The sequence below is a fragment of the Phycodurus eques genome, chromosome 1 (genome assembly GCF_024500275.1).
Source record: "Phycodurus eques isolate BA_2022a chromosome 1, UOR_Pequ_1.1, whole genome shotgun sequence".
In the NCBI taxonomy this organism is placed as follows: domain Eukaryota; kingdom Metazoa; phylum Chordata; class Actinopteri; order Syngnathiformes; family Syngnathidae; genus Phycodurus; species Phycodurus eques.
In genome coordinates this window covers 46,629,117-46,657,094 of record NC_084525.1, presented here as the reverse complement: position 1 = coordinate 46,657,094, position 27,978 = coordinate 46,629,117, and the positions used below count along the sequence as shown (strand labels likewise).

The 27,978-nt window shown below is 48.3% G+C and overlaps 4 protein-coding genes across 10 annotated transcripts in view; 1 reads left to right on the top strand and 3 right to left on the bottom strand.

Moving 5' to 3' along the window:
* ptgfrnb (prostaglandin F2 receptor inhibitor b) overlaps positions 1–1,109 on the bottom strand; it is a 39,941-nt gene extending 38,832 nt beyond the window's left edge. For 3 of the 4 annotated variants that reach the window (XM_061695240.1, XM_061695250.1, XM_061695261.1), the window contains exon 1: positions 543–1,108. In XM_061695240.1, the coding sequence (XP_061551224.1) occupies positions 543–591 (49 nt within the window). In that variant the 5' untranslated portion in view covers positions 592–1,108. Of the gene's footprint in view, positions 1–542 lie in introns of all 4 variants that reach the window. The other variant, XM_061695270.1, reaches the window with a different exon arrangement.
* A 1,792-nt stretch (positions 1,110–2,901) lies between these two features.
* On the bottom strand, positions 2,902–9,359 carry LOC133414203 (T-cell surface antigen CD2-like). The gene is made up of 9 exons (XM_061699414.1): positions 9,170–9,359; positions 7,414–7,530; positions 5,773–6,063; positions 5,430–5,506; positions 4,857–5,031; positions 4,702–4,755; positions 4,534–4,611; positions 4,261–4,457; positions 2,902–4,122 (listed from the first exon to the last, which is right to left on the bottom strand). The coding sequence occupies exons 1-9, from the start codon at positions 9,357–9,359 to the stop codon at positions 4,042–4,044; spliced, it is 1,260 nt and encodes a 419-aa protein (XP_061555398.1). The 3' UTR covers positions 2,902–4,041.
* Positions 9,360–11,103: 1,744 nt separating this feature from the next.
* On the top strand, positions 11,104–17,258 carry pln (phospholamban). 3 transcript variants are annotated; one of them, XM_061695225.1, is made up of 3 exons: positions 11,104–11,120; positions 12,560–12,622; positions 16,212–17,258. In XM_061695225.1, the coding sequence occupies exon 3, from the start codon at positions 16,314–16,316 to the stop codon at positions 16,473–16,475; it is 162 nt and encodes a 53-aa protein (XP_061551209.1). In that variant the 5' UTR covers positions 11,104–11,120; positions 12,560–12,622; positions 16,212–16,313; the 3' UTR covers positions 16,476–17,258. The 3 variants fall into 3 exon arrangements, with proteins under 3 accessions (XP_061551209.1, XP_061551199.1, XP_061551190.1); XM_061695215.1 differs by lacking the exon at positions 11,104–11,120 and adding an exon at positions 11,681–11,699; XM_061695206.1 differs by lacking the exon at positions 11,104–11,120 and having other exon boundaries at positions 11,803–12,622.
* Positions 17,259–17,300: 42 nt separating this feature from the next.
* The window catches only part of fam184aa (family with sequence similarity 184 member Aa), a 30,328-nt gene continuing 19,650 nt past the window's right edge, over positions 17,301–27,978 (bottom strand). For both annotated transcript variants that reach the window (XM_061695186.1, XM_061695195.1), the window contains 9 exons: positions 27,617–27,731; positions 25,062–25,159; positions 23,960–24,113; positions 22,578–22,705; positions 22,300–22,484; positions 20,672–20,818; positions 20,460–20,577; positions 19,680–19,784; positions 17,301–19,389 (listed from right to left, as the gene is read on the bottom strand). In XM_061695186.1, the coding sequence (XP_061551170.1) occupies positions 19,381–19,389; positions 19,680–19,784; positions 20,460–20,577; positions 20,672–20,818; positions 22,300–22,484; positions 22,578–22,705; positions 23,960–24,113; positions 25,062–25,159; positions 27,617–27,731 (1,059 nt within the window). In that variant the 3' untranslated portion in view covers positions 17,301–19,380. The remainder of the gene's footprint in view (positions 19,390–19,679; positions 19,785–20,459; positions 20,578–20,671; positions 20,819–22,299; positions 22,485–22,577; positions 22,706–23,959; positions 24,114–25,061; positions 25,160–27,616; positions 27,732–27,978) is intronic.

Below are 27,978 nucleotides of genomic sequence, written 5' to 3'. Positions count from 1 at the left end.
GGACTGTGCGTGGGTGTCGACACACAAATCTTGAGCCTCATACTACGCGATTTTTCAAGGTTTCTGGAAAAGCAACTCCAACTAAGAGGAAGAAGTCCGGTTGCCCCCGTTGACCTCAAAGTGTGACAGTCGGTTGAAGATGACTTGGACAATTTCAGAAGCACAACGTCGTGCTGTTGCTTTTGATCCGACGACATTCAACGATAAAACGATTGAGCGATTTCAAGCGCTCCACTATTGACTACGAAATCCGCTGTCAGGGCAACCGCGAAACCGGATTCGGACACACGCGCGTCGACTGAAGGAAACCTGAACATTTGCGGAACCCGTTTCACATTTTTAAACAAAAACAAACAAACAATGGACGCTTTGAAGCGCATACGGTGGCAAAACGACTCTGGGATTTGGGATTTGCGGATGAATCGAGTCGATCCCGAAGTGGTCGGCGTGCGGTGCCGACTTGAACAGTTCCAGAAAGGGAGACCGCTGGAAAACGCGGACCTCGGTCGACTCGGACCGGCAACAGTCGAGCGTCGTCTTACCCAACATCGACGTCGCCCACAGCAGCGGCAGGAGCTGCTTCGGCGTCATTTCGCAAACAAAACAACAAGAAGAAAAAAGAGCTTCTTTGTCCACTTTGGGGGGCAAATCAAAAAGAGTGTGTGGTCGTCGTCGTCGTCCCCTCGCCCCCCTCGCCCTCCTCGCCCTCCTCCTCCTCCTGCCGCTGTCGCAGCCTTCAAGAAACTCTGCCGGCCACTTCGGCACAGCACAAACGGGCTCCGATCGCCAATTGCAATTCCAAGCGAGTCTTCGGACACGCGGCACCCTGCGATCCGGACGTCGGTCGCGGCAGGTAGGAAGGAAGGAAGGAAGGAAGGACGGCGGGGGGGGGCTGGCCGGAAGCTGAGTGCCAAGGAGGACGAGGGGGCGGAGAGAGAGAGAGAGAGAGACTCACGCTCAGATTTTCTTCCAATTGAAAATCTTCCTGCCTCGAAGTGCAACTTCTTCAAATACGTCATCATTCACCTGCCGGCAAACGTGAGGGCCGAGGGCCACATTCTGCACACTCCGTTCTTTCGCCCGGCCCGCTCCGCGTTATTTTCGAGAGCACTTGACAAGAAAAATAACAACAAGGACTGGAGTTGGAATCGCACACAAGGTCCAACAAAAAAAAAACGTAATAACAATCCGAATAATAATCATAATATTCAAGAGTCCAGAGTGTCGAAATGGACAAAATACGAGACCTTGAACAAAAGGCTCTTTTTGCACCACACAGATGACTTTATTCTCTGTCAATTAAAGCGCTTTACTGTGTGTGTGTGTGTGTGTGTGTGTACAAATAATAGTTTCAGCGTGGCCGTTTCAGCCTGGGGAACATTTCCACAGATATGAACCAAGGTGGCATCTAAAAATGGCGGAGTTAGAAATGTTCTCTCTCTCTCTTGCAGCCATCCCGTAAAGTGGAGCATATTCATTCATGTTTATCAGTTTCCCACCTCATCGAATCGCCGTTGATTACGCCGGTCGACACAAACATTTGCCGTCCCAGATTTTGAAGCTGATTCGGGACAATTTGATTGCGCCGATTCCAAATATCGATCGGGTCGACTTTTTGAGGGACGGCCACGTCTCCTGTGTTTTTGTTTGTTTTGTTTCCAACTCAACGATGGCGCCCCGTGCAGCCGGTTAACAACGTGCCATCCAAACCAATTCCGTTCCAATTCAGCCGTGCAAAATTCTTCTCGATCAATTGAGAAAAAACAACAACCCGTTTTCGGAGCACACGTCGGATATCTTTTTAGCCGCTGCCATGTTTTTCTATGATTTGACGAGCTCTCTTCCTTCGTGTTTGTCACTCTGTGAGGGTTTTCACAACAGTCGACATTTTCCGCGCTGGCAAGGAAAATGTCCACGCCGCGCCCAAATGAACAAGAGGAGCTGCGAGTCGCACCTCAAAGGTCAAAGGTTGGCAATGTGAGGAGAGCAACGTCAAGTGCCGTGTGTGCGTGCGTGCCTCTTACAACTTCATGTCCCCTTCCTCTCATGAAAGACTGGTTTAAAGGTCAAGAGAAAATATGGATTAAGTAGCGTCAAAGTACCAGGAAACATTCAAAAACAACAACAACAACAACAACAACAACAACACTACCATCTTGTGGGCATAATGGACCAATGCAGTTGTTGTTGTTGTTGTTGTTGTTGTTTTTGGACTTTTGAGACGTAGACTTTGTTACTTATCGTTAGCGCGACTCTAAAATTCGGGGTGAATGACATATATGAGGGATTCGAGGAATAAATGCATCAAAAGCGCAGCACCAATGATGTCTGCCCGTACATTTGGCCGTGCCAAATCATTTTGAAGACCTGCACTTTCGGGCACATGGAACAGGCTCAACTGTTCGAGCGGAGGCCCGAATGGCTAAAAAAAACCAAGACGATACGAGTCGCTCGTGCGCACAATGAAGCGGATGCATTTGAACTGAATAATTGCCATTTCTTTTCAAATGTGCAGGAGAAATGGCTCATCAAGTTTTTAGTTATGACAGAAGCATTGTTGAAACAGGGCTTTCTGACCGTCTTAATTGGTATTGCCTTATTTGTTATGGATGAGTTTTCCAGCGTTTGATCTTCTTTTTCTTTATTCATCCCTTGAGGCAAGTTCGATTGTCACAGCAGCAATATTCACCATTACAGCAGCAGAAAAAAAAAAAAAAGAGTAAAGCACGTAAGGAGAGAAAAACTATTTCCAAAAACCCCTCAAATAGCAGCAGCTATAGATTTTTCACCGAAAACACGGACATTTGTGCCCTACTCTATTCAGCAGAGAAGTATCTCGAGTTTTTTTTTGGTATTCGAGTGGGATTTTGTGTCGGAAGATAAGGCTTGACATAAACTAAATGTATACGCAGGCATTTATTGAAACCGTGTTTGTTAATTGTGATTGCACAACTCCACCGCATCACACTGAGAGGTGTTGTTAAAAATTTCTCGGACTGTGGATATGAAAAGTCAACACACCCCCGTTATCATGCCGTGGGGGTGTTCCTCAGCTGCGGGGACCGGACGACCGGTTGCAATGGAAGGAAAGACGAATGCGGCCAAGTACAGGGATCTCCCGGACCAAAACCTTCTCCGGAGTGCTCGGAGCATCAGACTGGGCCGAAGGTTCACCTTCAAAAATAAGCACACGGCTAAAATACCGAAGGAGTGGCTTCAGAACAACTCCGTGACTGTTCTCGAATGGCCCAGCCAGAGCCCTGACTTAAACCCAACTGAGCATCTCTGGAAAGACCTGAAAATGGCTGCCCGCCGACGTTCACCGTCCGACCTGACGGAACTGGAGAGGATCTGCAAGGAGCAATGGCAGAGGATCCCCAAATCCAGGTGGGAAAAAACGTGTTGCATCATTCCCCAAAAGCCTCGTGGCTGTGTTAGCTCACAAGGGGGCTTCGACTAAATACTCAGCATACTTATGGTATCTGATGTAACTGATATGTCAGTTTTCTTTTTTAATAAATCGGCAAAAATGTCAACAATTCCGTTTTCTTTCTGTCAATATGGGCTGCTGTGTGTACGTTAATGAGGGCAAAAATGAACTGAAATGATTTGAACAAAAAGGTTGCAATATGTCAAAGAGTGAAAGATTGAAGCGGGTCTGAATACTTTCCGTACCCAGTGCATATTTCGAAATGATGGCCAAAATGTTCGAGCTTGGTTTGATCGGCTCGTGTCACATTTTCCCACGTGTTTCGGAGAGTCTGTTCGGTTCACAGTCGTGAAACCCAATTATCTTAATTGCTTATTTTTACGTCTCCGCTTGAAAAGATGAACAAGAATAATCAAAGTTATGCAGGTTGTGGGTCACATTCACGGCGGAAAAAGTTCTTCAATGTTTTTTCTCGGTCTGATTATTTGTACGTCGCAAAAACCTGGCATTTGAACAGGGGTGTGTAGACTTTTTATATCCACTGTAGGCAAATTAGGGATCCTAAATGCTGTCAGATGATGATGATGATAATATTTGAAGGTGAGGGATTGTCACACTCTTGGTGCTTGAGCCTTCTTCCTGGGCTGAGGAAGAGGAGGAGCCCGCTCGCCCGTGCCCGCAGGTTCGGAGCCCTGAAGGGAGGTAAGAAGGAGGTGAGGTGAGCGGACGGCGCTGCTCTTGTTTACGGTCAAGCCTCTCAACATGTCCGAGGCCCCCGGAGGGGCCCGGGCCGGTGTTTGAGAAGTTCGATGACGTATCTTTCCTCCGACCTGCGCTGCCCTTCGGGGGCCGGCCGTCGGCCGCCGCGGCTCGCCGTCCCGCTTGCCGCGGTGTTGCCGAGGTCCGGTTTGACCCGCCGGGCGCTCCCGGTGATGAGGATGATGATGGAGATCCTGATCGGGTGGGTGACGACATCCATGTTGCTGCCCTTCGGGATTGGTCCACTCCAAACGAAGCTCCCCCTCCTCTGTTGGAATTGAATGAATGACCGGGATGAATATTTCTTATCTTATTGATGGATTTGTTCCAAAGTGTTGCCTTACCTTGAACTTGTTTTTGTTTTTCTTGTACGGCTCGGACGCAGCAAACGATTAAGATGATTACCAACAACAGCGCAAGGCCTGCGCAGGACAAAAAGTCAAAATGACTCGTAAGACATGATGGAAATATTTTTTTTTTTTTTTTTTGTTTCATCGGTGAAGCGAATTTACCTCCCATGCTGGCCAGGATGCTCACCATGATCCGAAAATCGAGGCCAAATAACTCTTTGGGGAAGATCGGCGAGCCAGTAAAGATGCCACAGTGAGTCCGGCAGCAACGGAAACAACTGCAGAAGAACTTTTCCGGCCACGTGGACAATACTCACTCGAGGCGATGCACTTTTGGATCACACTCTCGCTGCTCACGGAACCGACGGGATTGGAAACTTTGCAAGCGAACGAATCGCGAATCACCTCGTCGGCAACTCGCAGCACCGTACGTCCGATTTCCTGCGGCAAAACTTTTCCATTCTGAAACCACGCAACAGTGGCGTTCGGCGTCTGTGGGTCAGAAAGTAGTTCAGAGTGGGTTTTTTATTTTTAAATTTTTTGAAATGAACAACAAAAGAGATTTCATGCAACCCTTAAAAAGCCCCCGCATGGCAAAAGAAATGTTATTTATGACATTTAGGTTGAGCTCAAGCCCGAAAGTCTACAAAACCTACAGTGTGTAAAAATACACGTATATATACTGTTTACATTGGCTCGTCTTTCCACAGAGAGTAAAAGGTAGAAGCATGCATTCATGTGTCGAAATGATCATTACGGTGTACTGAAGAACATAAAAAAAAAAAATAAAAAATGTTGACTGTTATTAACGTGTACGTTCATAATTGAACTCATGTTGCACTTCGATTGAATGAAAAAAACAACAAGAAAAAAAGTGTGTTGGCCCTCACCTGACCGGCAGGCATGCATGTGAATTTCACATTGGGAAAGGCACATTCCATTTTCAAGCTCAGCTTTGGCACCGCATCTGATCACATTTGAAAGGTCAACAATTACGCTTGAAAGCCAGAGTTTACATTTGACCCCTCGTTGAAAAGACAAACACATTGCAGGATATTAGATTCGATTGTTTTAAACCTTGATATCTTTCATCAAAATATGCCGTTTATGTATTCATGAAATAGTCGCTCACAATTTTGACATTCTTACTTTCAAACTAACCAAATGAAGTTGTAATCTTAAGCGGGGCGACACAAAAAGAAGAAAGTGGAAGACAACGTCGTTGATACATACCCAGCACACACAAATATAGACTTTGCAGCTCTATTACAGATTCTCCGTTTTCATCGAAAACCTCGGGGATGTATTTGCCCTGACTGCTTTTCTTCAGGCTTGTCAGCTTCAGGGATCCATTTTCATAAACATCCTCCCGCTTCCCTGTAACAATCCTGTCCGGTCTTTGATCAAAGATCTTGATCTTGTTGTGCTTCCATTTCAAGCTTTCGGATTTTTGCAGCGTGTGGCGCAGGGGCACGGCAAAACTCCCGCCGACCGGGGCGTAGGTGTCGCAAGCGTCCCGGGAGCCTGGAGCGACAGCAAGAAAAGCGAGGGAGGGAAGCAAAGCAAAGCTGATGTGTTTCACACGCAAGGTAACACAATGTGCGTCACGTGATCAAAAGCGTGACAGAAGACAAAACAAAAACAGCTTCAAAACATTGAAAAACTAAAGAAAAGAAAAATACATTCATTCACTCATTCATCTTCCATCCCGCTTCTCCTCAGGCGGGTCGCTGGCGCGCCGGAGCCTATCCCGGCTATCTTCGGGCGAGAGGCGGGCTACACCCTGAACTGGTCGCCAGCCAATCGCAGAAGAAAAATACAATCATAAAAAAAAAAAAAAATTATAGTCCGAGAAAGATCATTTCACAGTGGAAAAAACAAGACCTAAATTAAAGTTCTGAAGAATTTGACGCAAGGGTGACATATAAAGGCTGAACAGGAGGGGTCCAAGAACTGACCCTTGAGGGACCCCGTAGGTCAGTGCCATTGGATGAGATTGAACACTTCCAGTGGTTACAAAATGACTCCTTTCCTCCAGGTAGGACCTGAACCATTTAAGGACTGTTCCATTTCGTCCTACCCACGCTTCCAACCTGTTGAGCAGTAGGTTATGATCCACCGTATCGAAAGACCCGACATTGCAAGAACCGACACTTGTCCTGAATCAGTGTTCAACCTTCTAGAAATTTGTCAAAAAGGGGATTTATGTTCAAGGAAACGCTGAGTTGATTTCTGGACAATTGTGGCTACGAAGGGGAGCTTTGAGATGGGTCAATACTTCGCGAACAAGGAAGCGATTGTTTCGAAGAGGCCGAATGGCAGCGACTTTAAGAAACTCAATTATTTGCCGCATATCAGCGAGTACTGAATTTACAATCGTTTTAAAATGGAAAGGACATTCATCATTTAAAAAAAAAAAATACGAGTAGTTTTACATCTTTGCTAAATATGTTGATTTGATCAGAAATTGGGGTTGCTATTCTTTCTTTTGTTCCAGTGAGTTAATGTGCACATAAACCTTTTTCTGCCTCACTTCCTGTGTTCACCCCCCCCCAACACTTGTGACTTGCCACCGCATTCAGCCATCTCAATAAACATATTGCTCCTCTACATTGTTTGAATTTGCTGTTCTTTTTACAAACAGTCGCTTTGTGGCCTTATGTTATATCATATTGGGAAAAAAAATTCCACTCTCTTCCATAAGTCACAGCTCATTGAAGTTATTTCCCTTTGTTTGTTGTTGTTCTTTTACATAAAAGCATGTCGGATCATTTTCATATAAGCGGAATTAAAAAAGTACAAGATATGAGCTGTCAGTAAGTTCCCAAGGATCTTCAAAGTAAAAACGACTCGATACCCAAAAGAGTCGCATACCTGTGGAGGTAAGACCGCAGCAGAGCAGGAGCAGGGAGACAAGCGAAGGAGAAGCCATCTGCACCATCGTCGTCAGCTTCAAGAACAACAACTGCTTGTCGAGATCGAGGTCATTTCCTGTCGGAGCCGTCAGGACCTCGTCGTTCACTGTGAGATGCTCTCAAAAAGGAAGTGGTGTGTGTCCCACCCCATCCCCCCCACTACCCCCCTTGACTTCAAACGTAAACAGGCAAAACAAGAAATTGCACCTTGAGTGAGGCTGCATTTGGAAAAAAAAACTACTGTCCCAATAATAATCAGTGAAGGCACTTGACAAAAGAATTTGGCAGACGCAATGGCTCGATTCGACCACAGGGTTGCGCTGTGGCACTTATTGAAAAACGAAATGATCTGCCTATACGACAGCCACTCAGCTCCCATCCGACGCATTCCACGTGGTGGAGAATTTCACACACAATATTTACTGTGTAAACGTCGCAGGCCATCATGAGAGGAGATGTTTTAGCAAACCCACGATGATCACGAAAACCTGTAACCTGGGGGTGGGCGGGCCAACTCACAATTGATTTTCATCGGTCAGGTGGGCCAGACCATTAGGAAATGGGGGGGGGGGGGGGGGGGGGGGAGGCTATGGAATGTAATATAATATTTGTGAAATTGTGTATTTTAAAAATGAAATAATAATATTCCATGCTCCTGATTATTTGATTTGTCTATAATGAAGTCGCAGTATTGTTTGCTAGCCACTTGGTTGTTTTCTTCGGCTTATCCGAGGTCGGGTCGCGGGGGGCGGTAGCTTCAGCAAGGACGCCCAGACTTCCCTCGCTCCACGGATAGTTAGTTCGCAGTTATGACTGAGATAAATGAATCCAAAATAAAAATGAATTCATACATTTGAATGACCAATTCTTATGGGGGGGGGGGGGGGCGGGGGGGGGGGGGGGGGGCTCAATGATTGCAAGAGGATCGTACGACTTTTGCTCGTGCGAAAGCTCGGTGGGCCCGGTTAAAGAAGATGATTGAAATCCTTCGATTGCAAATACGGTTTTGTCGAACCGACGGCTTTCTGAGCGTCCATCAGAACGGAGCATTTTATTGTCCTTGTCGCACGAAACAGCTCTTGTAGCTAACGTCGTTGAATTGTGCAAGCGAACCAAATAAAAGTCCAGTGCAGACCGAGTCAGCTGTCAAATTGCAGAAGCTTCATCTGAAGACGGACGTGGGCTTTGGGACACTTGAGTCGAACTTGAAATTGGCTTGGAGGCTTTTGAGGAAGGGGAGACATTCGGTGTGAGTTCGCACATCCCGACCGACCGACCGACCGTTTGTGTTCCTGTCCTGTGCGCGACACAGATGACCCTGTTCTGTTCAACGGGCCTTTATAAATAGAAGAGCTATTTTTCCACCGCGCGGGTCCGACATCCGACCAACCATTCGGGATCCGATCGCCGACTTTTACCGAGAAACTCCACAGCCCATCGGCAACACGGCAATCGGGCTCATTAACGCCGATCGCATTTGGCCTTTACTGACATCGGAAAGCTCGTGAGCGTTCTCAGAATAAACCAGCTTGTTGATACCGGAAAGTGTAAGGACAAGTAGCTCCAGTCAACACGCACTTTAAATATTAGGACATGTTTTATAGGACTGCTGAGTGCAGCTTGATAAGGTTCATGAATATAAAGTGTGTTAGTGCAACGGTGCGTTGCGCAGTCTTTATTGTGTACTACATATATTGTTCAGTTTACTGTAAGACCGAAATCAACAAGAAAAGCATCACAAGCTGCCGACGCCACCGTTGATGCGCACAAGTTGATCGGGCTTTCCGTTTCGGGGCGATGACCAGGCTCGGCGTCTCCCGGGCCGGTGAACGTGCGGGCTGCCGTCGGATTCGGGAGATCGTACTGGACGACTCCCGTTAACTGCCGCTCAATTCCCCGTGACATTTTGCTGTGCTGCTTGAGGGGACGTGTCACGAGGGTTGGTGAACACACTCTTCGCAAGTCTGTAATATCGATGAAATAGTACCGGCCCGACTCTGAAACCGCTGGAACTGAGGTTCACAGGTCCATAAATATGAATATACATATGATCACTTCTGCTCACATCTGCAGGCCTGTGGGGATAATCTCGTTGTGGGCCTCTCCACATAGCAGTCTAAATTTGGAGAAGAGTGGGAGGGGAGGGACGATGCAGGCGATCGGGGGGAGGAGTACGGGGCGGGCGGCGGGGTTACGGAGGCACTGGGGAGATTCTGAACGTGTGTAAAGCTGCCAACGGCAGCAGTCGCTCCGCCTGAGTAAACCAAGCCGATAGAGTTGACGTTGCTTCTCCTTTTCCACTTCATTCCACGACAAAACAAGAAAATGAAAATATGGGGGCTGCTGCTGACAAATATTCTACCTGAAGCTTCCCGACACGTACAGGATACCGAACTTCACCGAACATCCCAAAATGATCCTCAGCCAGAAGTCCAAAACCTTGACTGGTGACAGCAGAAAATTTCACGATGAGCCAACATCGTGTCGCCACTACGGCTTATTCAAGAATTTACTCGAAGATCCGCATCTCGGCAATCTGCTCAAAATAAACGTAATGCCTTGGATAGGGGTCAGCGTAAAGAATGGATATCAATGATCATTAACTACTGAGTGCATGTACAATAAAGCCACCGTAGGAAAATAAAGTCCCGCATACAGCACGAGGCGGTTCCCCGGTTTCCTCCCACATCCCAAAAACATGCCTGGTAGGTTGTTTAAAGACTCTAAATTGCCCGTAGGTGTGAATGTGAGTGCGAATGGTTGTTCGTTTCTATGTGCCCTGCGATCGGTCGGCGACCAGTTCAGGGTGTACCCCGCCTCTCGCCCGATGATAGCTGGGAAAGGCTCCGGCGGCCCGCGACCCGCGTGAGGAGAAGCGGCTCAGAAAATGGACGGAATTTAAGATCATCTGTGACAGGTAGATTCCAAGCCAGGATACAGCGCAGCTTACTTCACAGTTGCGAGGGTCAGGCTTTGAAGATAGGGAAGTTGTCTTGGGTTCCGTAATCCACAAATACTGTAGCCAGTTAGGAAATGCTCAGATTTCAATGTCGTCTTAATCCACGATTGGCAGAGAGACCAAGACCGGGTCGTGCTGCGGCGTCTTGCATGTATGATTGTCGGACATTCTGACACCGGTCGCATCGTCAACAAAGCCTTAAATAGGAAGTGCATCACTGTGGCTAGTAGAACGTGATCGGGTGATAGATTGGCTGTCTCTTATGACTGGGACCGTGTCTCCACTTTTGTCCCTCTACCAAGTTTCATCGAACTCTGGGTTTTATTTACATCTGTTTTCCTATTGGTGCGTTCTCGAAAAAGGCCACCGAAGCAACAAATCTGGCGGTGACCTTTGACTTTGGCACAGCACTGCGTGTCCATTGTTATCAGCTCTTCCATGCTGGACGATAAGACCTGCTGACGTGCCAGAGGAGCTGTTTCATTCTCTCTCTCTCTCTCATACTCACGCTCTCGTTTTGGGCCAGAGTTATCTTTTCACCATGTAAGGCCACAAAGCTCTGCAGCTCCCGGAACAAAAAAAGAGACGGAGAAAAACAACAACGTCATTCTTTTCAGCACGAAATAAGTCTGTGAGTCCAGTTGAAGATGTAAACGGAAAGCACGTGAGCTGCATTTGCTAAAGCCTGCGGAAGAAGAGAAGAGCTGGTGCTTTATATCTTTTTTCCTTTTTAACGATCGTGTCTTTTCCATTGCTACGGTGGCCCTGAAGTGCAAAACACAGCAGCAAATAACTCAACACAACGGCCAATGGAAAAACACAACAGCAGACGACATTAAGCTGCCGGAAGACGTCGGCGCTGTTCGGGGATAAGGCTCGTCGCTGATCGGACGAGAGGGACGACTTGATCGGACGCTTTGACCGGGAAGTTATTCCGCGTCTGGCTAGATTTTTGAAATGAGCGTCACCGGCGATTCGAACGTAGCTGCTGCTATCAAATCATATTTTGACTCGGGACATATGTAAGTTGTATGATTTTGTGGCTCCGCGTGACATAACTGGCGCGACGCTTCCTACGCGGTCGACTGCGCCGGGGTTCGGGCCCACGCTTCCGCCGTGTCACGTACTGGGAGACGAGCGCCCGGGCCGCTAACTCAGCGGCCAGCGACCTCTTTTAAGGACCGGGGGGCTAGGGGGGGGGGGGGGGTTTCTTCACGTACATCCGCACCGCCGAGCTTGTTCCACTTAGTGGACAGAGATGCGCCGGACCAAATCAAGAACTCCAAGTAAGTATGCGCACATTTAAAAGAGTTTGAGCTGCACAGATGGCGTCGTCCAGTCATGTCGTCCGTCTCGTCCAATCGGCAACGAGTCTTATCCTCGACCGGGACCTACCTTTTGCGGCAGGTTAACGTCGCGGTGTTGTTTTCTTTTGCTGTTGTGTTGAATCGTTTGTTATTGCGATGAGTTATTTGTTCTTGCGGTTGTGTTTTGCACATTGCTGACTTCAAAAAGTGCCTGCGATCAATTCAAAAACGAATACACTGTAGAACATTGAATTCACTTTCACATTCCGGCCTGGACTAAATCTCTCTTAAGTCTCGCCAAACTTTGACAGCTCGTTTCACGCACCTGCTGAAAAAAACATTTGCGTTGTCTTTAATTCGCCCTCTTAAAGTAGCGTTTGTCTTTCTTCATGCGGCCTCATCTCCGAGTGGACTTTCCCAGCCTTTCCGGAATGCGGAGGATTAACGTTTCGTGTCCAGTCGACTCTTTAAACAAAGGGAAAACAACAACAAAGCACATTTCAGTGTGAAATAAAAGAGACTCGACAGTCAGGTTCCATTTCCGTTCTCCTTCGGCTTTTTTTGGGCCTTTTTTTAGATTTCTTCCAAGTGAAGGATGTGGCCCAGGACTGGGAAAACAAACACATATTAACCCCTCGTAATTTTTGTGAGTTTGTGAGAAAAAAAGTGTCAAAGTCTATCTGAAAACCTACTTTTTCTTGTCAGGAGATGGGCCAGTCTTACCGCTTTAAGCTTCACGACCGTTCTTTATTCTCTCTCTCCCTCTCTCTCTCTCTCTCTCTCTCTCTCTCTCTCTCTCTCTCTCTCTCTCTCTCTTCTCCATTCCGATGTGTTTACAGCCTCGGATAGCTGACATTTCTTCCTCTCTTCCACGGCAGTCAGACGTGCTTTCATCTGAAAAGGTAAGAAGCGGCATCCTTCGAGAACGGAGAGCTTTCCTCCCGATGAGTGTCAGTGTTTCCCGTCGCAAGGCAAGGTTTTAGTTTTGGGGGAAACACTTTCTCGTAAGTCACACGAGCGCATCTTGACGTAGACTTTCCTGACACTCCATTAGGTGCGCCTACTCAATCTAATGAGATTCAATAGAAATGTTGCCATTGTAAATGTAATTACGTTTGAGTCTGTCAGAGAGGACTTTCTCTCACGATATACCTTTGTTTGCAGTTTGTGGAGAGGTGGAAGTGTACTGAATCATACTGAGGGGGCATTCTAATATACTGCGTATTGCTCATCCTACAGCACCCAAATATTGACGACGATGCATGCAGCGCAAACTTCAACCACATGAATAAACATCCTGTTGAATGATCGACGAGGACTATTTCGAACCGTGTCAATCAAAACGATGACAACATGGCCCCGCTTTGGACTTCATTCCGCTACGGCGCACATCAGCTCATTGGCTTCCAAATTAAACTGAGTGATCATCGTTGTCATTTCGTCACGGAATAGAACGTTTTCCTTCACCGCTACTTTTCTCCATCATCACTTTGACTCACTCGTCTTTGGAATGCGTGTCGATTTTCCATAGCGGCTGAAACCCGGATTGATGGAAGCGATGAATGTCGATGCACAGCTGTCATCGGCGACGTTGAGGGAACGATAAGTAAAGAGATGACTTGCTGAAAAGTGAAGATTTGGACGGGAGCTAAATTTAGCATAAGCCTCGACAGCTCCTCGTATTTCCTGGCAACGCTGAATTCTTTTCACTCGTCAGCAGTGCAAAACCGAGGATTGTTCCGCAAAGGAACAGCTGACTGTGACAATCGGATGATGCCGTACGCTCACTTCTGCAGTGTCACATGTATTCTGCTGTTAAGACTAAAGATTATAGGGGCATTCAAAATTCTGTTTGACATGACAAACTTGAACCATAAAAATGAAGAGCTTGTGCATTGAGGACCGTCCTTCTAAATCAAGACGGGGGCGAAATGCTGATGTTTACTTCTGTACTTCCTTTCTCTGAAACAAAAGACCGTTAAGCATCTCGTTTCCGTGTTGAAGTGACCTCGTGCGCGTAAGCGAGTCGGTTCATTGCTCAGCAGGGCAGTTGTGATGGAGCGCTACAAACTCGGATGATTTAAGTTGCTTTGTCCGATGGACGGAATTGTTTCTGCTGTGAAGTTTTGTCCCGAGGGGAGCGAGCGAGCATATTGGTCGAAGGATGGTGAGGATGGCGCTGCCAGGCGAGAGAGCGAGAGCAAGACCGACGAGAAGGTGGACAGATGTCGTGAGGGGAAGGCACGACGGCAGTTGGCGTCAGACGGGAAGACGGAGGAGAAAAGAAAGACGCACCGTGGCCACCCCGAACGGGACGAGCCCAATAGGAAAAGAAGAAGATGTTTTTGTCACGCATCTCGCATTCTTGTGTCTGCGCAATGTCAGCTTGAAGGCTTTCACCATTCACGTTCCTCAAACGTGTTAGAATGCACCAATCGTACAACCTCGCCAGTTTCATGTTCTCCTTTGCTGCTAATGAAAAGCTATGCGGTCCGTACACGATCTGAATTCATTCATCGATCAGGGGTTGCGCTTGGCTCTTCGTTCTTCATCGAGACATCTTGGAGCTTAGTTTCTTTCTTTTCGGTTCCGTTCCAGCACAAAAGCACGTTCGAAAGCATTCGAGAGACGACTCGAACACAACTCCATCGAATTTTGAAACGGTTTCGCGCGCGCAGACACGCGTCAACTCGGTTCCTCACTTCCTGAACGTGTAACGGACGGCGTCTCAATACTTTTGTCCGCATCGCGGTGCGCATCCCTTGCAATCATTTGGCGAGAGCCAAAGGACACAAGGGACACGCTTAAAAGAGTCATCTCCACTTGCGGGGAACGAGGCCGAACGAGGCGTTAGCGTGTCGCGTGATAATCGGGGACTCGAGACTTCGAGGGTGGAAGAAACAACAGAATGATAAAAGTACAGTAGTGGTTCATAAAACTCATCGGAAGCGCACTACCCAGTAAAAATAGCAAAGAACTTGGCAGAGGTGGCATACAAGTGCGAGGTGGTCGCCGTTAGCAGCAGCTGCTGATGCAAAAGCACGGTCATCCTGTCGGCGTCGTTCAGAGGAAAGTCCCGCATCGGCTCATAAAAGGGTTCCAAAGCCGCGTTGAAAGACATTTCAAATGTCATGCCGCGCGCTCGCATTCTTTCGGCGCGCGGGAAACGCCTAAAAGCCGCCGCGGAGGCTCGGACTTCACATTGTTGTCGTGACGGCCTTCTGCCGCGATGACACATCGGCGCCTCCGGGCACTTCTCTTATCGTCACACCGCGTGATCACGAGGGAGGGTGCCGAGGAGCGCCGCATACGGCCGAAGCGGAACGACGGCCGAAAAATGCCATTTTCCATCTCCTCTCTTGGATGACGCCTCCTGTTCTCACGTCGCCCCTTTGCGCTTATTTCTCGGAACTTTCTGCCGAACTTTTCCCCTCTTTTCCTCCAAAATAAACAAATAATATCCGTTACTTTCACCCATTTGAATCACGTGCGACCGATGTACGTTGACATGGAGTCAATTCGCAGGGGACTTTTCTTTTCTTTTTTCAGTGTACTATTGCGACAACCCCCGAGGCGTACACCCTCCAGAGACATAGGAAGGGAGACTCCACGCTTCCGACATTTACAACAGAAGAAACAAACAAGAAGAGTCCAGTTGCCTCAATTTCCACTTTGCAAAAGAGGTCCAGTTGCATGACGACTGATGGGGCGCCGGTGTCCGCAGCGAGCAGAAGATCGTTGACTACTTGTGTCAGTGGAGTCACCCGGACTGAAAAAGTTCTAAAACAGATAGGGAGAGGCCATGTGCTCGTTCAGCAGTTGAGCTACTATTTCTCCGAGAAGCTTGGCGATCGAGGGGAGATTTTGGGTTGAAGTTGAAGTATCTTTGAAAGCGCCGTGTCATCGCGGCCGCCTTAAAAGCTGCAGGTGCGCCGAGGAGTCCAATGGCCTCCATTGCGAATTACCGTGAGACCCGGGCCGCTGACCTTATTCGGCTACTCGCTTTTTTGGCTGGCTATTTGGAAATGTGTAATTGGGTTAAAAGAAGTATGTTTGTGTGAATGTTCGGAAGTCGTTTGTGTTCCCCCATTGTGACGGCTGTTTGTTTCGTTGTACGGCGGGTGCGCCGACGCCCTCCCCGTTTACCGCGAGCGTCGACTCCGCTGTGCCACGATGACACTCCCGTTTCTCACTACCGGCATAAACTGAGATCTTCAAACAACACGTCGCACCGGCCATATCGCACATACCAGAAAGCGCCACGTTTGTCTCTTTCCGGCACGGATAGCGGAGGTTAACTGCGACGCATTCGTGATGACAAATTGAGGACGATGTAAAAATGGCCCGCCTCTTGTCCAAGGTAACATTTTGCCGGGACAAAGAGCGAGAGCTATGTTTCCAAGTCGTGCTGAATTTTGTGTCGATTCCTTTTTGAGCAATAAGCAGCAAGCAGGTCAAATACCACTTCTCCCCGTTTTCTTTGACCCGCAGAAGGACAAGCGTGGCTGTCGCCCGGACCCGTCCGGACCCGAACCCCCCGCCGGGCGTCCGGCAGTACGTTCGCGTCCCAATTCCCTCCCGCAGAGCGCAAAGATGGAGCGCGTCCAGCACATCACCAAGTCGGCCATCCGCCGCGCCTCCCAAATCGAGGTGACTCCGCAGGCCAAGCGGAACCTGCAGGAGCTCTTCGTCAACTTCACCCTCATCCTCATCTGCCTGCTTCTCATCTACATCATCGTCCTGCTGAGCAGCTGAGGGCGTCCGCTCAGCCGTCACTGACCCACGCCACGCCTGACCGCACGTCTTCCTACGGCTGCTCCTCGACTCGCTGCAATTGACGTCGGCGCCTGCCCGCAGTATAGAGATGAACGTTTGGCACATTTACTGTTTCAAAAATAAAATTGGAATAATAAAGTGTGTGAAACGCACAGCGACTCGGCAGGACTTCCACAGGCCGGTTGACGTCGCACACACAAACTGAAATTATCGCTCGCCGTTCACTCGTCAGTTAACGCGTAACGAGAAGGGCTATCGTCGAGAACACGTTTTGCTGCCAAATTCAAAACGACTCATCGCTTTGGGTCGTTCGGGCCGCGGCGAGGTTTCAGTTGAGTCGTTGTCACTTCAATTGGGAAGAAACAACAAACAAGACACAATTTCGCAACATTTCCAATCGAGCCAAATTATTGAAGAGGGTTTCTTTTTGTTCCAAAAAAAAAAACACGTGGCATCATGCAAACACGAAGGTCTGCAATTAGCATAATCCTGCATGCATATTCTCAACAGTATTTCTGCCTGACAAGTCAATGTGCACCTAAAATGTTCATCTTCTTCACTTGCAGCCGTTTTCAGCTCTTGCGGGCCTTTCGCACATCTTTCCGCATACGCGGCGACAGGCTCGTCATTTTCGGGTCACGATATATCACGAGCGAGGCGATTTCAGCAACGGACGTTGCGACGCTGTCCATGTTCTCTTAAATGTTTCGACTGTCCAGATATAAGCCGCCGAATAAAGCACATGTGCACAATTGTGTTGGAGCTCGAACTGTCTTTCTTGCCCAAAAGCGATTGCACACACAAAACAATACACCGAAGCTCACAACGATACTTTTACTGTTTGATAACATACGACAGAAATGATATCGATATAAACACTGTTATACATTGATGTCAAGACAACCAAAAGCATAGAAGTCACAAGGTTGATCCACTCTCAACTGGGCTCCAAATGCAAACTTGGGCGGACGTGTCAGCGCCGACGTCAGCTTTCATAGGGACAGTGACTAAAATCACCACATTTGACAACAGGGAGTCGAAAGTGAATCGAAGCAGACGTTCATTGCTCACAGCACGCGAATCAAAGGTTTGTGGTTGCCTGGCGACAAAGGGGTCGCTCCTGATCAGCGGTCGGATGCTCACCGCTAAATCGAGCGAAGGAATTTTCGAGGTCGTCGATGTCGGCCGGAAGACGATGACGGATCGTGTCGGCACTCCGCATAACGCAAATGAAATCGGGCAAAAGGAAAACAAAAAGTCCATTCAGATCATCTTTCCTCATAGGTTTGGAGTTTGGGAACATTTGAAAACATACCAGCACGTAGAGTTACGTGTACGAAAATGTCGGAAGTGCTTCTTGCGATGAACCGAGTCGACAAGTGTTTCACCTTCCATCCACATGGAAACGAAAAGGAATTACAGAGGAACCGAAGCTCGAAAGTCATCACAGTGTGCAAAACGGAACGAAGCGACCGTGCTTCGGTGCCGGGCTGTACCAAACAATGCAGTACAATCGTCGGTATATTTGTTCTTCAGACTAAAAGAAGAGATTGACGATGACACTCGCGCACGTCCGAAACGACGCCGTGGGATCCGGAAAGATACATTCTCACATCCATTTTTTTTTTTTAAGTTTGTTAGCTTTGAGAAGAAGCCTTCCACATCCTTCGAAGCTTTGATGCTACTGTGTTAGAGAAGAAAGCACAACAAATCTGCCGCTTGGAAGTTGTCCACTGTCAGAAATAGGGCTACAATGAATATCTATTTCTGTCCTTTAAGAATTAAACAAACAAATGTCGTCAAGTTTTCAATGCGTCAACCAAGCTAGCGCACTCTTCCAAGGTACAGCGATTTACTTTTGAACGTGCAAAAAGATAGAAGATGAGGTTGTAGTTGCCGGTGCTGGCAAAACAAGTGCAAGATAAAACACGAAAACTTGATACGATGACATTGGGCGAGAGGAGGAGCGCAATGATGGCAATGAGGGCAATGGGGGCAACGGGGGCAACGGGCTTCCTGCAATCTGAAAATGGACCACAAGACGGCACCCCAACAAACTCACACTGCCACCGTGTGATCGTTTGTACGCACAACGATGAAGGCACACTACAAACGGCGTTCATTTCAGCACCATCGTTCTTTCTTCGTGACTCACTTTTCACTCACGATCGCGCACTTGGAAAAACGATGGACAGAATGGACTTTCACAATCGACAAATAAAGATTCACACGAACAACGCAAAACCTTCGAGTCAGGTTGAAAGAAAAAAAAAAAAAAGAAGACGACAGACAATTCAAGTGAGCGAGCGTTTCTGTTGCTGTTTCCGCATGCGCTAACGGTCTGGAGTGCAGACAGAGACGCAGAGCAAACGAGTGTCACCGGAGAAATCAAATGAACACGAACGGCTCCCGGAGATGTCTCCGGTCTGATGACGGAGCATCGAAAACAGTCGAAAGCCGCTTCGGCGGCTGAGGTGCTTCACGGTGAGCTCAGAGCTCGCGGCAAACGTGCACAGTCGATGCATTGAGACGGCAAGCTAAACGTGGTCGGAGGAGGCGGTCGCTCAAACCCTTCCTGCCTGGTTTACATCAAACGCACCATCTCCATCAATTTGTAACAAGAGAAGGAGGGGAAATATTCGCAATGGTCGAGCTGGTCCTGTACCTTGCGCTTTTGGGACAAGGAAGACCGCAATTACAATTCTGCTACTCTGAATTGAATTCTTGTCCAAATTTAGCCGTGCGTCCCATTGCGTCCCTGTTAAACAAAATTGCTTTTGGCCATCACGAAAAGCAGTGAGCGAACAGCTCCTCTTATTTTGCAGCGGAATCTTTGCTTTTTCCTGCTTCCGTCGCTTTGTGCTGCGACGGCGCCGTCTCGGCCTCACGAAGGCTGCGGGAGGAAACAAAAAGATCCGTTAAAAAGACCGCGGCCGGTGAGACCGTGTCACCGCGATCGACGTCGCGAAGGCGGACAGGCGCACGCCTTCAAATGGGCGGCGGGCAGTGGTACGCGAGGCCTCACGTCACACGGAGCGGGACGGGACCGCACATTTGCATTCATTTAGGCAATGACGTACCGAGCGAGGGATCTACCTCGCGTACATTGTGGTCACGAGCTACGCGTGTGCAAACACGCCGATGGACTCGGCGGCGCACGATTCGTGCCGGGCCGCCACTGACCTTGATAAGAGGGTTGATGACCCCGACATTGGCGCTGGAGTTGAAGACTTTGCCGAAGCCCGTCTCTCTGGTGACCAAGTCCAACTGGTAAAACTTTTTGTCATCCTGTTTCAAAAAAAAAAAACAAAAAACAGAAAAATTCATGAACGCGCGTATGACTGGGACTAAAATGCCCTTTGTGCACGGTGCTACTTTGCACGAGTGCATGTTGAAGAGGTTCATTCAGCCAATATTTTCATGTGTTTATTCGTTGTTGTTCTTTTAAGCTGTCCTGTTCAGCTGCACGGCCACGCAGAACGGTGGATCTGTGCGCCTTTTGTGCTGGAACAGTGTTGCTGTGCAACTGCTTATTTTGCCATTTTGTTATTATTCTGGTGTTGATTGAAAATGCATGCAGAAAAGGGTTTTAGGGGAGAGACAAGGGGAATAGGGGGTGTGAGCCACAGCAGAACAATAGTGAGACTGACTAACCAAGAGGACGAGTTGAGAGAGGACAGGACAGGATGCGGGAAACGAGCAAGGCAGCGCTACTGACGAGTGGCGCGGCGGGATTCTTGTTTTTCGATTCTACACACCCGGAAGAATGATCTTCGAAAACGACCCGTGTTACTGTTAGCGGTCCCAGCGCAAGGGTGGGGGGGGGGGGGGGGGGGGGTGTCAGCAAAGCCAAGAGAAATGCGAATACCCAGCGCCCACCCTCTTCCTGCAGTTATTCAATTGTATAGTTTGCAAACTATGCGGTGGCTAGTCTGCGGAAGTGACCGGATTGAGTTTACGCACCACCAGCTTTTTGACCAAAGCCTCCCTCTCTGAGACCATCTCACGGAGCTCGGCGATGAGATGCAGATCTTCAGGTCGGCTCTCTCTGTTCCTCAGCTTCTCTTCTGTGCCTTCCAGTCTGGACCAGGACGGAACATCCCATGAGGCAGGAGACAAACGTGTGACGAGAGGAAGGGGGCACGAAGCGGGCAGTTCTTCTTTCCGGTTCTTACATGATTTGCAAAGCGGTGATCTTGTCTTTGAGAACCTCCTGAGCCTTGTTGAAGTCTGCCAACATGATGTGCGTCTCCCTGTGATGGACCACACTGAGCTCTCCCAGCTCCCTCTCTTGCCTCTTGGCAAAGTCTTGTTCATGAGCCCTGCGCGACACAAAACCGCACGTAGCATTTACGTGCACATTTGATTATATTCCGCTCTAAGCCAAAAACAGCGGATCTGTCCTCAAGCTAGATAGGGAGGAGCTGAGTCAAACTTCTACATTTTTGCCCCTCAACTTCTCTTCTGGACCAGGACGGCTTCTTATGGGGCGAGTTTTCATTAACCTTATCTACATGACCTTAGTGTTTATTTGAAGTGTTGCGAAGGATGAAAATGTTCCCCGCGGTTGTGACAGCGCAAATCTGACTGCAAAAAGTGTCGGAAATCGCCTTTATGGGAGTCGGGTGCATCTAAAAACTACATGGACACGACTCACTCTTAGCTTGAAGTAAATCCGTCGATGCGCTTGTGCTCAGTGTGACCCGGAAAATGAGATGGCGCCATCGTTTGTCGTGGCAATCGCCACAGTTCCGAACGGAACCTCGCCGGATGACGGCGATTTCAGCAAGCGCTGGCGATGGCACGCAAAATGAATTTGGATATTGACAATTTTGGGGCTTGCAGGCAAAGTATTTTGGCGAGAATATCCATGAGCGTCTCAAGCATGAACACAGAGACACATACGAAATCAAAGCAAAGATGCGTTTTCATCCCGAAAAGAGTATCAAGTGGATAGAATCAAACCGAACAGCGGCGGTGTCAAACCCGCAGCCCGGGGGCCACTTCCGGCCCGCCACATCATTTGACGTGGCCGGCGGAAGTAAATCATTTTGCGTCGACTTCCATGATTCTTGCTCAAATCTGTACCAAAATTTCATATCATAATAAATAATAACGTTGAGATATTGCAAGCATTTGTTTCGTTACCAAACCGCTTTTGACAGTAACTTGAACAATAGTTGAACAAACCTCGACTTCCTTGACTTCTGATTTGAAAAGTAGTTAGCCATCATTTTGTCGTGTACATAAATACTACGATCAGGCGATGAAACATTTCTACGGTTATTATTAGGTAAATGGAATCCGTACCAACAACGTGGCCTGCAGCCCAAAAAAATGAGTTTGACACCCCCGTACCAAGACAAATCCCTCAATTACAAATACCCCATTCGTCATCAGTTAACGAAATATGTCGGATTCTTTTTACAACTTAAGATTCGTTTTCTTTTATCTGCTGTCCTTATCTTATACAAATCATCGTATGAATGACTGCAACATTAGAACGCGAACAAAAGAGAATCTTACCAGCTGCAACCAGCTCGTTCTCTCTTTGGTAGCCTCAACCTCTCGAGTTCAATTTCCCTCAAAATGCAGCCATAATGTGCCGAGTGGCAGTATTGGGAAAGTTCCTTTTCTACGCAAACATCGTGTCGCACTTACAGCAGCCTCCAATTACCCAATGATGTCATTTTCCGACCAATTTCTCCAGCTGATAAATATTTCAGCCTGGAACGTAATTGCTCTGTGCGCTGTCAGTTGACAGATCTTCAAAAAGCCTTTTGGGAGAGTCCGGACGCAATACCTGATCTGATGATTGGCTTCGCTGCGGACCCGAAGCACCTCTTTGCCCTTCAACTCCAGTTCTCGCGTCAGGGTGTCGATGGTCTCATTCAAAGAGTGGCTCTCGTGGTCCAGGTCTGTGATACGGTTGCTACGGGAACACCCCTCTGCCTGCAAGTCCGAGATACGAACCAGCAGCTCTTGTTCCTGCACAACGCAAAGGACGGGTCGAGTCCTCTTGCGCTTTGGAAAAGTTGCAAAGAGCCTACGAAGGAGTCATCGTAATCCGTTCCCAGTTACCTGTCGGCGGCTATGCTCCACGGCCTTCTCCAGCTCCCGTTTGGCGGTGGAGTTTTCTTTCAGGTGGATCTGCTTCAGATGCTCGATAGCCGACGCGTGGAGGTGGTTCAGCTCGGCACGGAGGGACGCTGCCACAAGGGGAGCGGTCGTCAAGCGCAAACCTTCACTTTTCGAATACAGTCGCGGTCGACAGGAAATCCAGAGAGAGAGCCCAAATTCCTGTTCCGAACTGCAGGATGTGCTATCCGCTAACATGCATCACCGGCGATATATATTATAGTCATTACTATCATTCGATATATGCCTTTAAGAGGCGGGGCCTGGGGAGGAGCCGCTGCGATACGTACAGCAAGCTGGAGCGAGTCCGCGTGGGCGCTGTAGCCGACGGCAGCTCACGTTTTCACACAAAAGTCTTCACACAAAAACCAAAAAACCAAAAACACAAAGAGGCTTCAAGTTGTTTATTGTCTCGCCCCCTTGAAATTGAATTTACTGTCAAACTGAATTGCACATTGTGCATTTAAAACAACCCCATAACCTTTTCTTCATGAGGTTCACTGAGCTTCATGCTAAAAAACAATGCAAAACATCATAGATGGGCTAACGAACAGAGCATCGGTGTTGCAATGCTATCATCCTTCAAGCCTTCCTTTGCATTGCGAACACATGCCGACAGATCATTTAACAATACTCACGGGGATCTATTCTTTATCCTCAGCGAAGAACGAATCATTACTGCAGCTGACTGAGCAGCTGTGACCGTCTCCGTGTACATCCATGTCTATGTTATACTGCCCCCAGGTGGCCAAGGTGCACACACCAGAGAGAGCAGCAGAATGTCCATTCAATTGAAGCAAAAATGTCGCGGAAAAGGTTCATTTCTTAACATTTTTGTTACGCCGTGACTAGGTTTTTGTAAAACACAATATTCTAGAGTGCTATTTATTTTATTAAAAAAAACACCATGGTTTTCAATAAGAAAAATAGGGTACATATTTTTGGGGGGCGGCTGGAACGGATTATTGACATTTCATTCATTTCAAAGGGGAACGATGATTTGACAAGAGAAGTGTTTTGACTTACAAGTGTGGTACTAGAACTAATTAAACTTGCATCTCAAGCCACCACTGTGCACTGTAAAAACCGATCGCTATAAACAAAAAAGAAAAACAAAACAGAAATCCGAGTTTTTAGCAGGCTTGCGGTACGCTGGGTGAACTTTGATATATTCATGTTCAATTCAAACTGCTAAAACTTGGTTTGACATGAAAACGTCTGATTATGCAAAACAAATGTCATACAGGATGATCCTTTTTTCCACCGTCCGAATTTGCAGAGCGGAAGTTCCACCCAAACAAACAGAAGCGTTTGCGCGCACTTACCGAGCTTGGCTTTGCCCTCATCTTCAAGTTCAAATCGCAGCGTCTGCAGTTCCTGGTCTGACTGCTGTCTGAGGATGTCCAAGGTCCTCCTGTGGGCCTCCTTGAGAGCGTGAACCTCCTCTCTGTGCTCCTGCTTCAGACGCTCCTCCAGGGCCTGGAAGAAGAGGACAAGGCTGAAGGTGGAAAGGAACCGAAAAACATAGAATAGACTAGAAGAGAATAGGATAGGATAGGTCTTCATCAGTCTGGTAAAGTGGAAAATCTCGTTTTATAGCAGCAAAGTGGCAAAGAGTGGCAGCACACAAGAGGAAGAAAATGTTCATCAAAACCACAACACCTCGTTTCCATCCATCTCAGCCTTCATGGACGAAATCAATTCAGATCAAAAAATCGCAGCGAAGGGCCCCTCAAATCGCTTCGTCCAACGGGGCAATCGACCCATCATCCATTATTCATTGAGCGTGAAACGTTTGTGCCAGAAATGTATCATCGAGTCATTGGGCTCCTTCAATCTTTGGGGAGCGTTTAGCAGGGAAATGAGGAGAATGAAAGAAGTCAAACTGTTTCCAAAGTCATTTCCTCGCAGGCTCGTACACTCTTTCTCCGGCTTTCCACAAAGAAATTCTTTTGTGTGCTTTAGGACAAATTGATTATCACGGCTCGGCCTTGGCAAAGCAACTGCCCGACACCATCATTTCCTCTCGAGAGGAAAACACTTCAGCTAATGTTGTGCTTCAGTATTTATTTGTACGTTGCAGTTCGCGCAAAACAAACTCCTTTTTCTACCCCATTATCCGGAGGTTTATTATTATTCCAGCGGCCAATGATCGCCTTTTTGGGAACCCAAAACTCAGGGATTCCAAATACCACACCGCCAAAAGTCACTCCGTAGCGCCACCTAGAAAGTAAGTTGTTAGGGGTCCTTAAGGGCCCAGCCATTCATCGCTGCTTGCATCTCTCTTTAATTGGTTTAGTATATTTGCATCAGGCCTACAATTTGCCACTTTACTACGTTTAAATGACTGCGGGGAACTACGTAAAAAAAAAAACCTTTTGACCTAAGCCTTTTTGCACAGTGCCGTTTGCCCCGTTTGTATTGTACCCGGATCTGGTGCTGCCGGGCCTCCTCCATGGTGCTCAGCGCGCAGCAGTGGGCCTCTTGGAGCCGATGTTCTCTCCTCTGATGTTCTCTCTGCATCTCTGGACAACAGAAGCACGGCGTAAAGCAGTCACAAGTTCAAACACGAAGCATGACAGCTGACGTCGACGATCAGCAGACCGGAGGCACCGTAGCCAGAAGATTGTGTAAGTGTAAGTCTCGTTTGAAACAGCTGGATTGAAGGAGCATTTGTAACACTCGGCGGAAGTTGATTCCAGAGGGAAGGAGCGCAATAAGAGAACGCCCCGATTCCCTATTTATTTATTTATTTATTTTCACGAATACGTGGGAGGGCGAGGAAGCTAGCGTCTTGTGAGCGATGGGACCGGCGGGACACTAAAGGGCTCATTAGGTCTGAGAGACGGGAGGGCGCTGGGCCACGAAGGCATTTGTAGGCCAACAGTAGGACCTTGAAGTCTGTTCTGGCCTCAAAAGGATTGGCTACCTTTGCAGGGACGGAAGGCCAGGGGTGATGTGATCCAATCTTTTGGTGCGAGTCGAGTATTCTGGCAGCGCTATTTTGCCCAAGTTCTAGTTTACTCGTTGCGCATAGAGATAGCCCGGAAAGAAGGACATTGCGGTAGCGGAGTCCGGAAGAAACGAATGCATGGAGTCGGGTTCTGTTCTGCTCCAAGGCTGGTGTTGGCTGGGGCACCACAGGGCGGAGTTTCCTCTGCATTTCATGCCCAAATCCGGTAGCCGTTTTTACGTTCCGGAACAAGGAACAAAGCAACGACAATGGCGACCGTGGAAACGGCGCCTGCTAGAACAAATGGACCTAGATGACCAGATGATGCGTTTAATTACATTGCGAAATCGATCAAGGCGCCGGCGGCGGCGGCGTAGGTGATATGTGGAACCGAGGGGAAAGCTGAGTACGTTATCACAGCATGTGACTAAAAACGGGCCAATCATGAGAGATGATCTCCGCGCTGCGACAGTTTGTGCCTTGTGCGCATCAAGTGTCGCGCGCGCGGCCCAATGCGTCGGTCACGTGACGCGATGCGGGCGCTGTTGCCCGCGCGAGCGCAGGAGTATAAAGAAGCCTTTAGACGTGAAATGGTTTCCATGGAGACGACATTCCCCTGTGAAGAAGAGGGAGCGACGGTCTCAATGTTGGTGGCAATATTTAGATGAGGGCAAATGTTGAGCGATGAATTGCAGATGAAGCCGACACCCCCACCTTTCTTCTTGGCTATGTGTGAGTTGGTGTCGCTGGCAGGGAAAGCCTTGTTAAGTGGCACCTCGTCACGGGGCTCCAGCCACGTCTCACATCACGTGGTCCCTTATGTCAATATTGTGCTCTAAAATAAGCTCATGGGCTAGCAGTGCCCTGTTAGCGAGTGGCCTTATGTTGATGAAATCCAACTGAAAGTGGTTCCGAAAGTGGTGGCGACCGGTGAGCAGTTGTGAGGTTGCGGGTTCAAAGCCGGCCTCGCCTGTGTGGAGTTTGCATGTTCTCCCCGTGCCGGCGTGGGTTCTCTCTGGGTACTCCGGTCTCCTCCCGCATCCGTGGTAGGTTAATTGAAGACTCTAAATTGCCCGTAGGTGTGAATGTGAGTGTGAATGGTTGTTTGCTTCTATGTGCCCTGCGACCGGCTCGCGACCAGTTGAGGGTGTGCCCCGCCTCTCGCCCGCAGTTAGCTGGGATAGGCTCCAGCATAACCGCGACCCTGGTGAGGATAAGCGGTATGGCAAATGAGCGAATGGAGGAGACAGAGATGGCAGGCGGGTGACGGGGTACGGCGACGGCGTAAGGGTGTCCAGAAAGACAGGCCGGTAGGGTCAGAATGGGGGTGGGGGGCTGAGGCAGACTGGGTGGTACGCAAAAGTCGCGTTGCCCCACAGAACATACTAACACACATAGGCGTCTTAAAGCCTGTTTCGAAACATGCGGTGAGGCCTCCACATTTGAAGTCATCTTTCCCGTGAGAGATCAGATGATCAAATTTCACCTCAATGATCAGCAAATTCTTCTTGAATCACTCCAGGTCATGCATCATCTATCTATCTATGCCAGCGATGTATAGTGACAGGCAGAACAATTAAATGCTCTTTCACTTGACTTCACTTCAATCTGCGCACCCACCCGCTGCCGTTCGAGAAAACAAAATGATAGATTTGTGTTCATCTCAACATGTTCAGATTTCAAACTGAGTGCAACTGTGAGTAAATTGATATGATATATATTTTTTTGTGACATGTTTTGTTTGGTGTCGCGATTTTTCGAATGCCTTGCTTAGCAAATGAGTTAAATGGGCTCAGCACACAACTCGTTCATGTTTGTGTGTGAACAATAGCCAATTCCTACGAAGCACAAACTGCGACAATTACAGTAAGTGCCTGTTTTTTGCTAACCGCTGGCCCACTGCGCTATCGTGAGGAAAAACAACCCAGTGACGAACAGTCAAAAGTTGGTGTTTAAACACGAGGCGTTCAGCAGTGCGTTGCGGTCAGAACGCGGTTCAATCTTCCACTTGCGGCGCAGGCCGTCGTACCTTTGAGCTGCTGGCCGAGCAGCTCCCTCTCCTGGCCGAACTGAGACTGCAGCTGCTGAAGGGCCGCCTGCGACTGAGACAGCTGCAGCTCCAGAGACTGCTTCAACAGCGAGATCTGCAACGCACCAGGATTTCGATGCATGTGAACGCCGGGGAACAAATCGTCATATGTGCGTTGATTTTGATTACCCCGTGAAAGTAAAAGAGGCCATGTTTCCACTGCTGTTTGCTAGTGTTTTGGTTTTGTGTTGGGAAACTAATTACAAGTAGGATTCAAATAAAAGTAAGATATAGAAATGGATCTGTTTGCTGTTCCGGGCCAAATAGGTCGGCGGCTAAACCGTTCTGCGGATGGAGCCGCG

What these genes read in the sequence shown, in the direction of transcription:
- LOC133414203 (XM_061699414.1), bottom strand. Translation starts at nt 9,359, where the DNA reads ATGTCACGGGGAATTGAGCGGCAGTTAACGGGAGTCGTCCAGTACGAT. An exon ending in CTGCGGTCTTACCTCCACAG is followed by an intron (nt 6,064 to 7,413) that starts GTATGCGACTCT and finishes CTGTCGCTCCAG; the next exon opens with GCTCCCGGGACGCTTGCGAC. An exon ending in CCAAAAGTGCATCGCCTCGA is followed by an intron (nt 4,756 to 4,856) that starts GTGAGTATTGTC and finishes TCTTCCCCAAAG; the next exon opens with AGTTATTTGGCCTCGATTTT.
- pln (XM_061695206.1), top strand. Translation starts at nt 12,548, where the DNA reads ATGTGTTTACAGCCTCGGATAGCTGACATTTCTTCCTCTCTTCCACGG. An exon ending in ACGTGCTTTCATCTGAAAAG is followed by an intron (nt 12,623 to 16,211) that starts GTAAGAAGCGGC and finishes TTTGACCCGCAG; the next exon opens with AAGGACAAGCGTGGCTGTCG.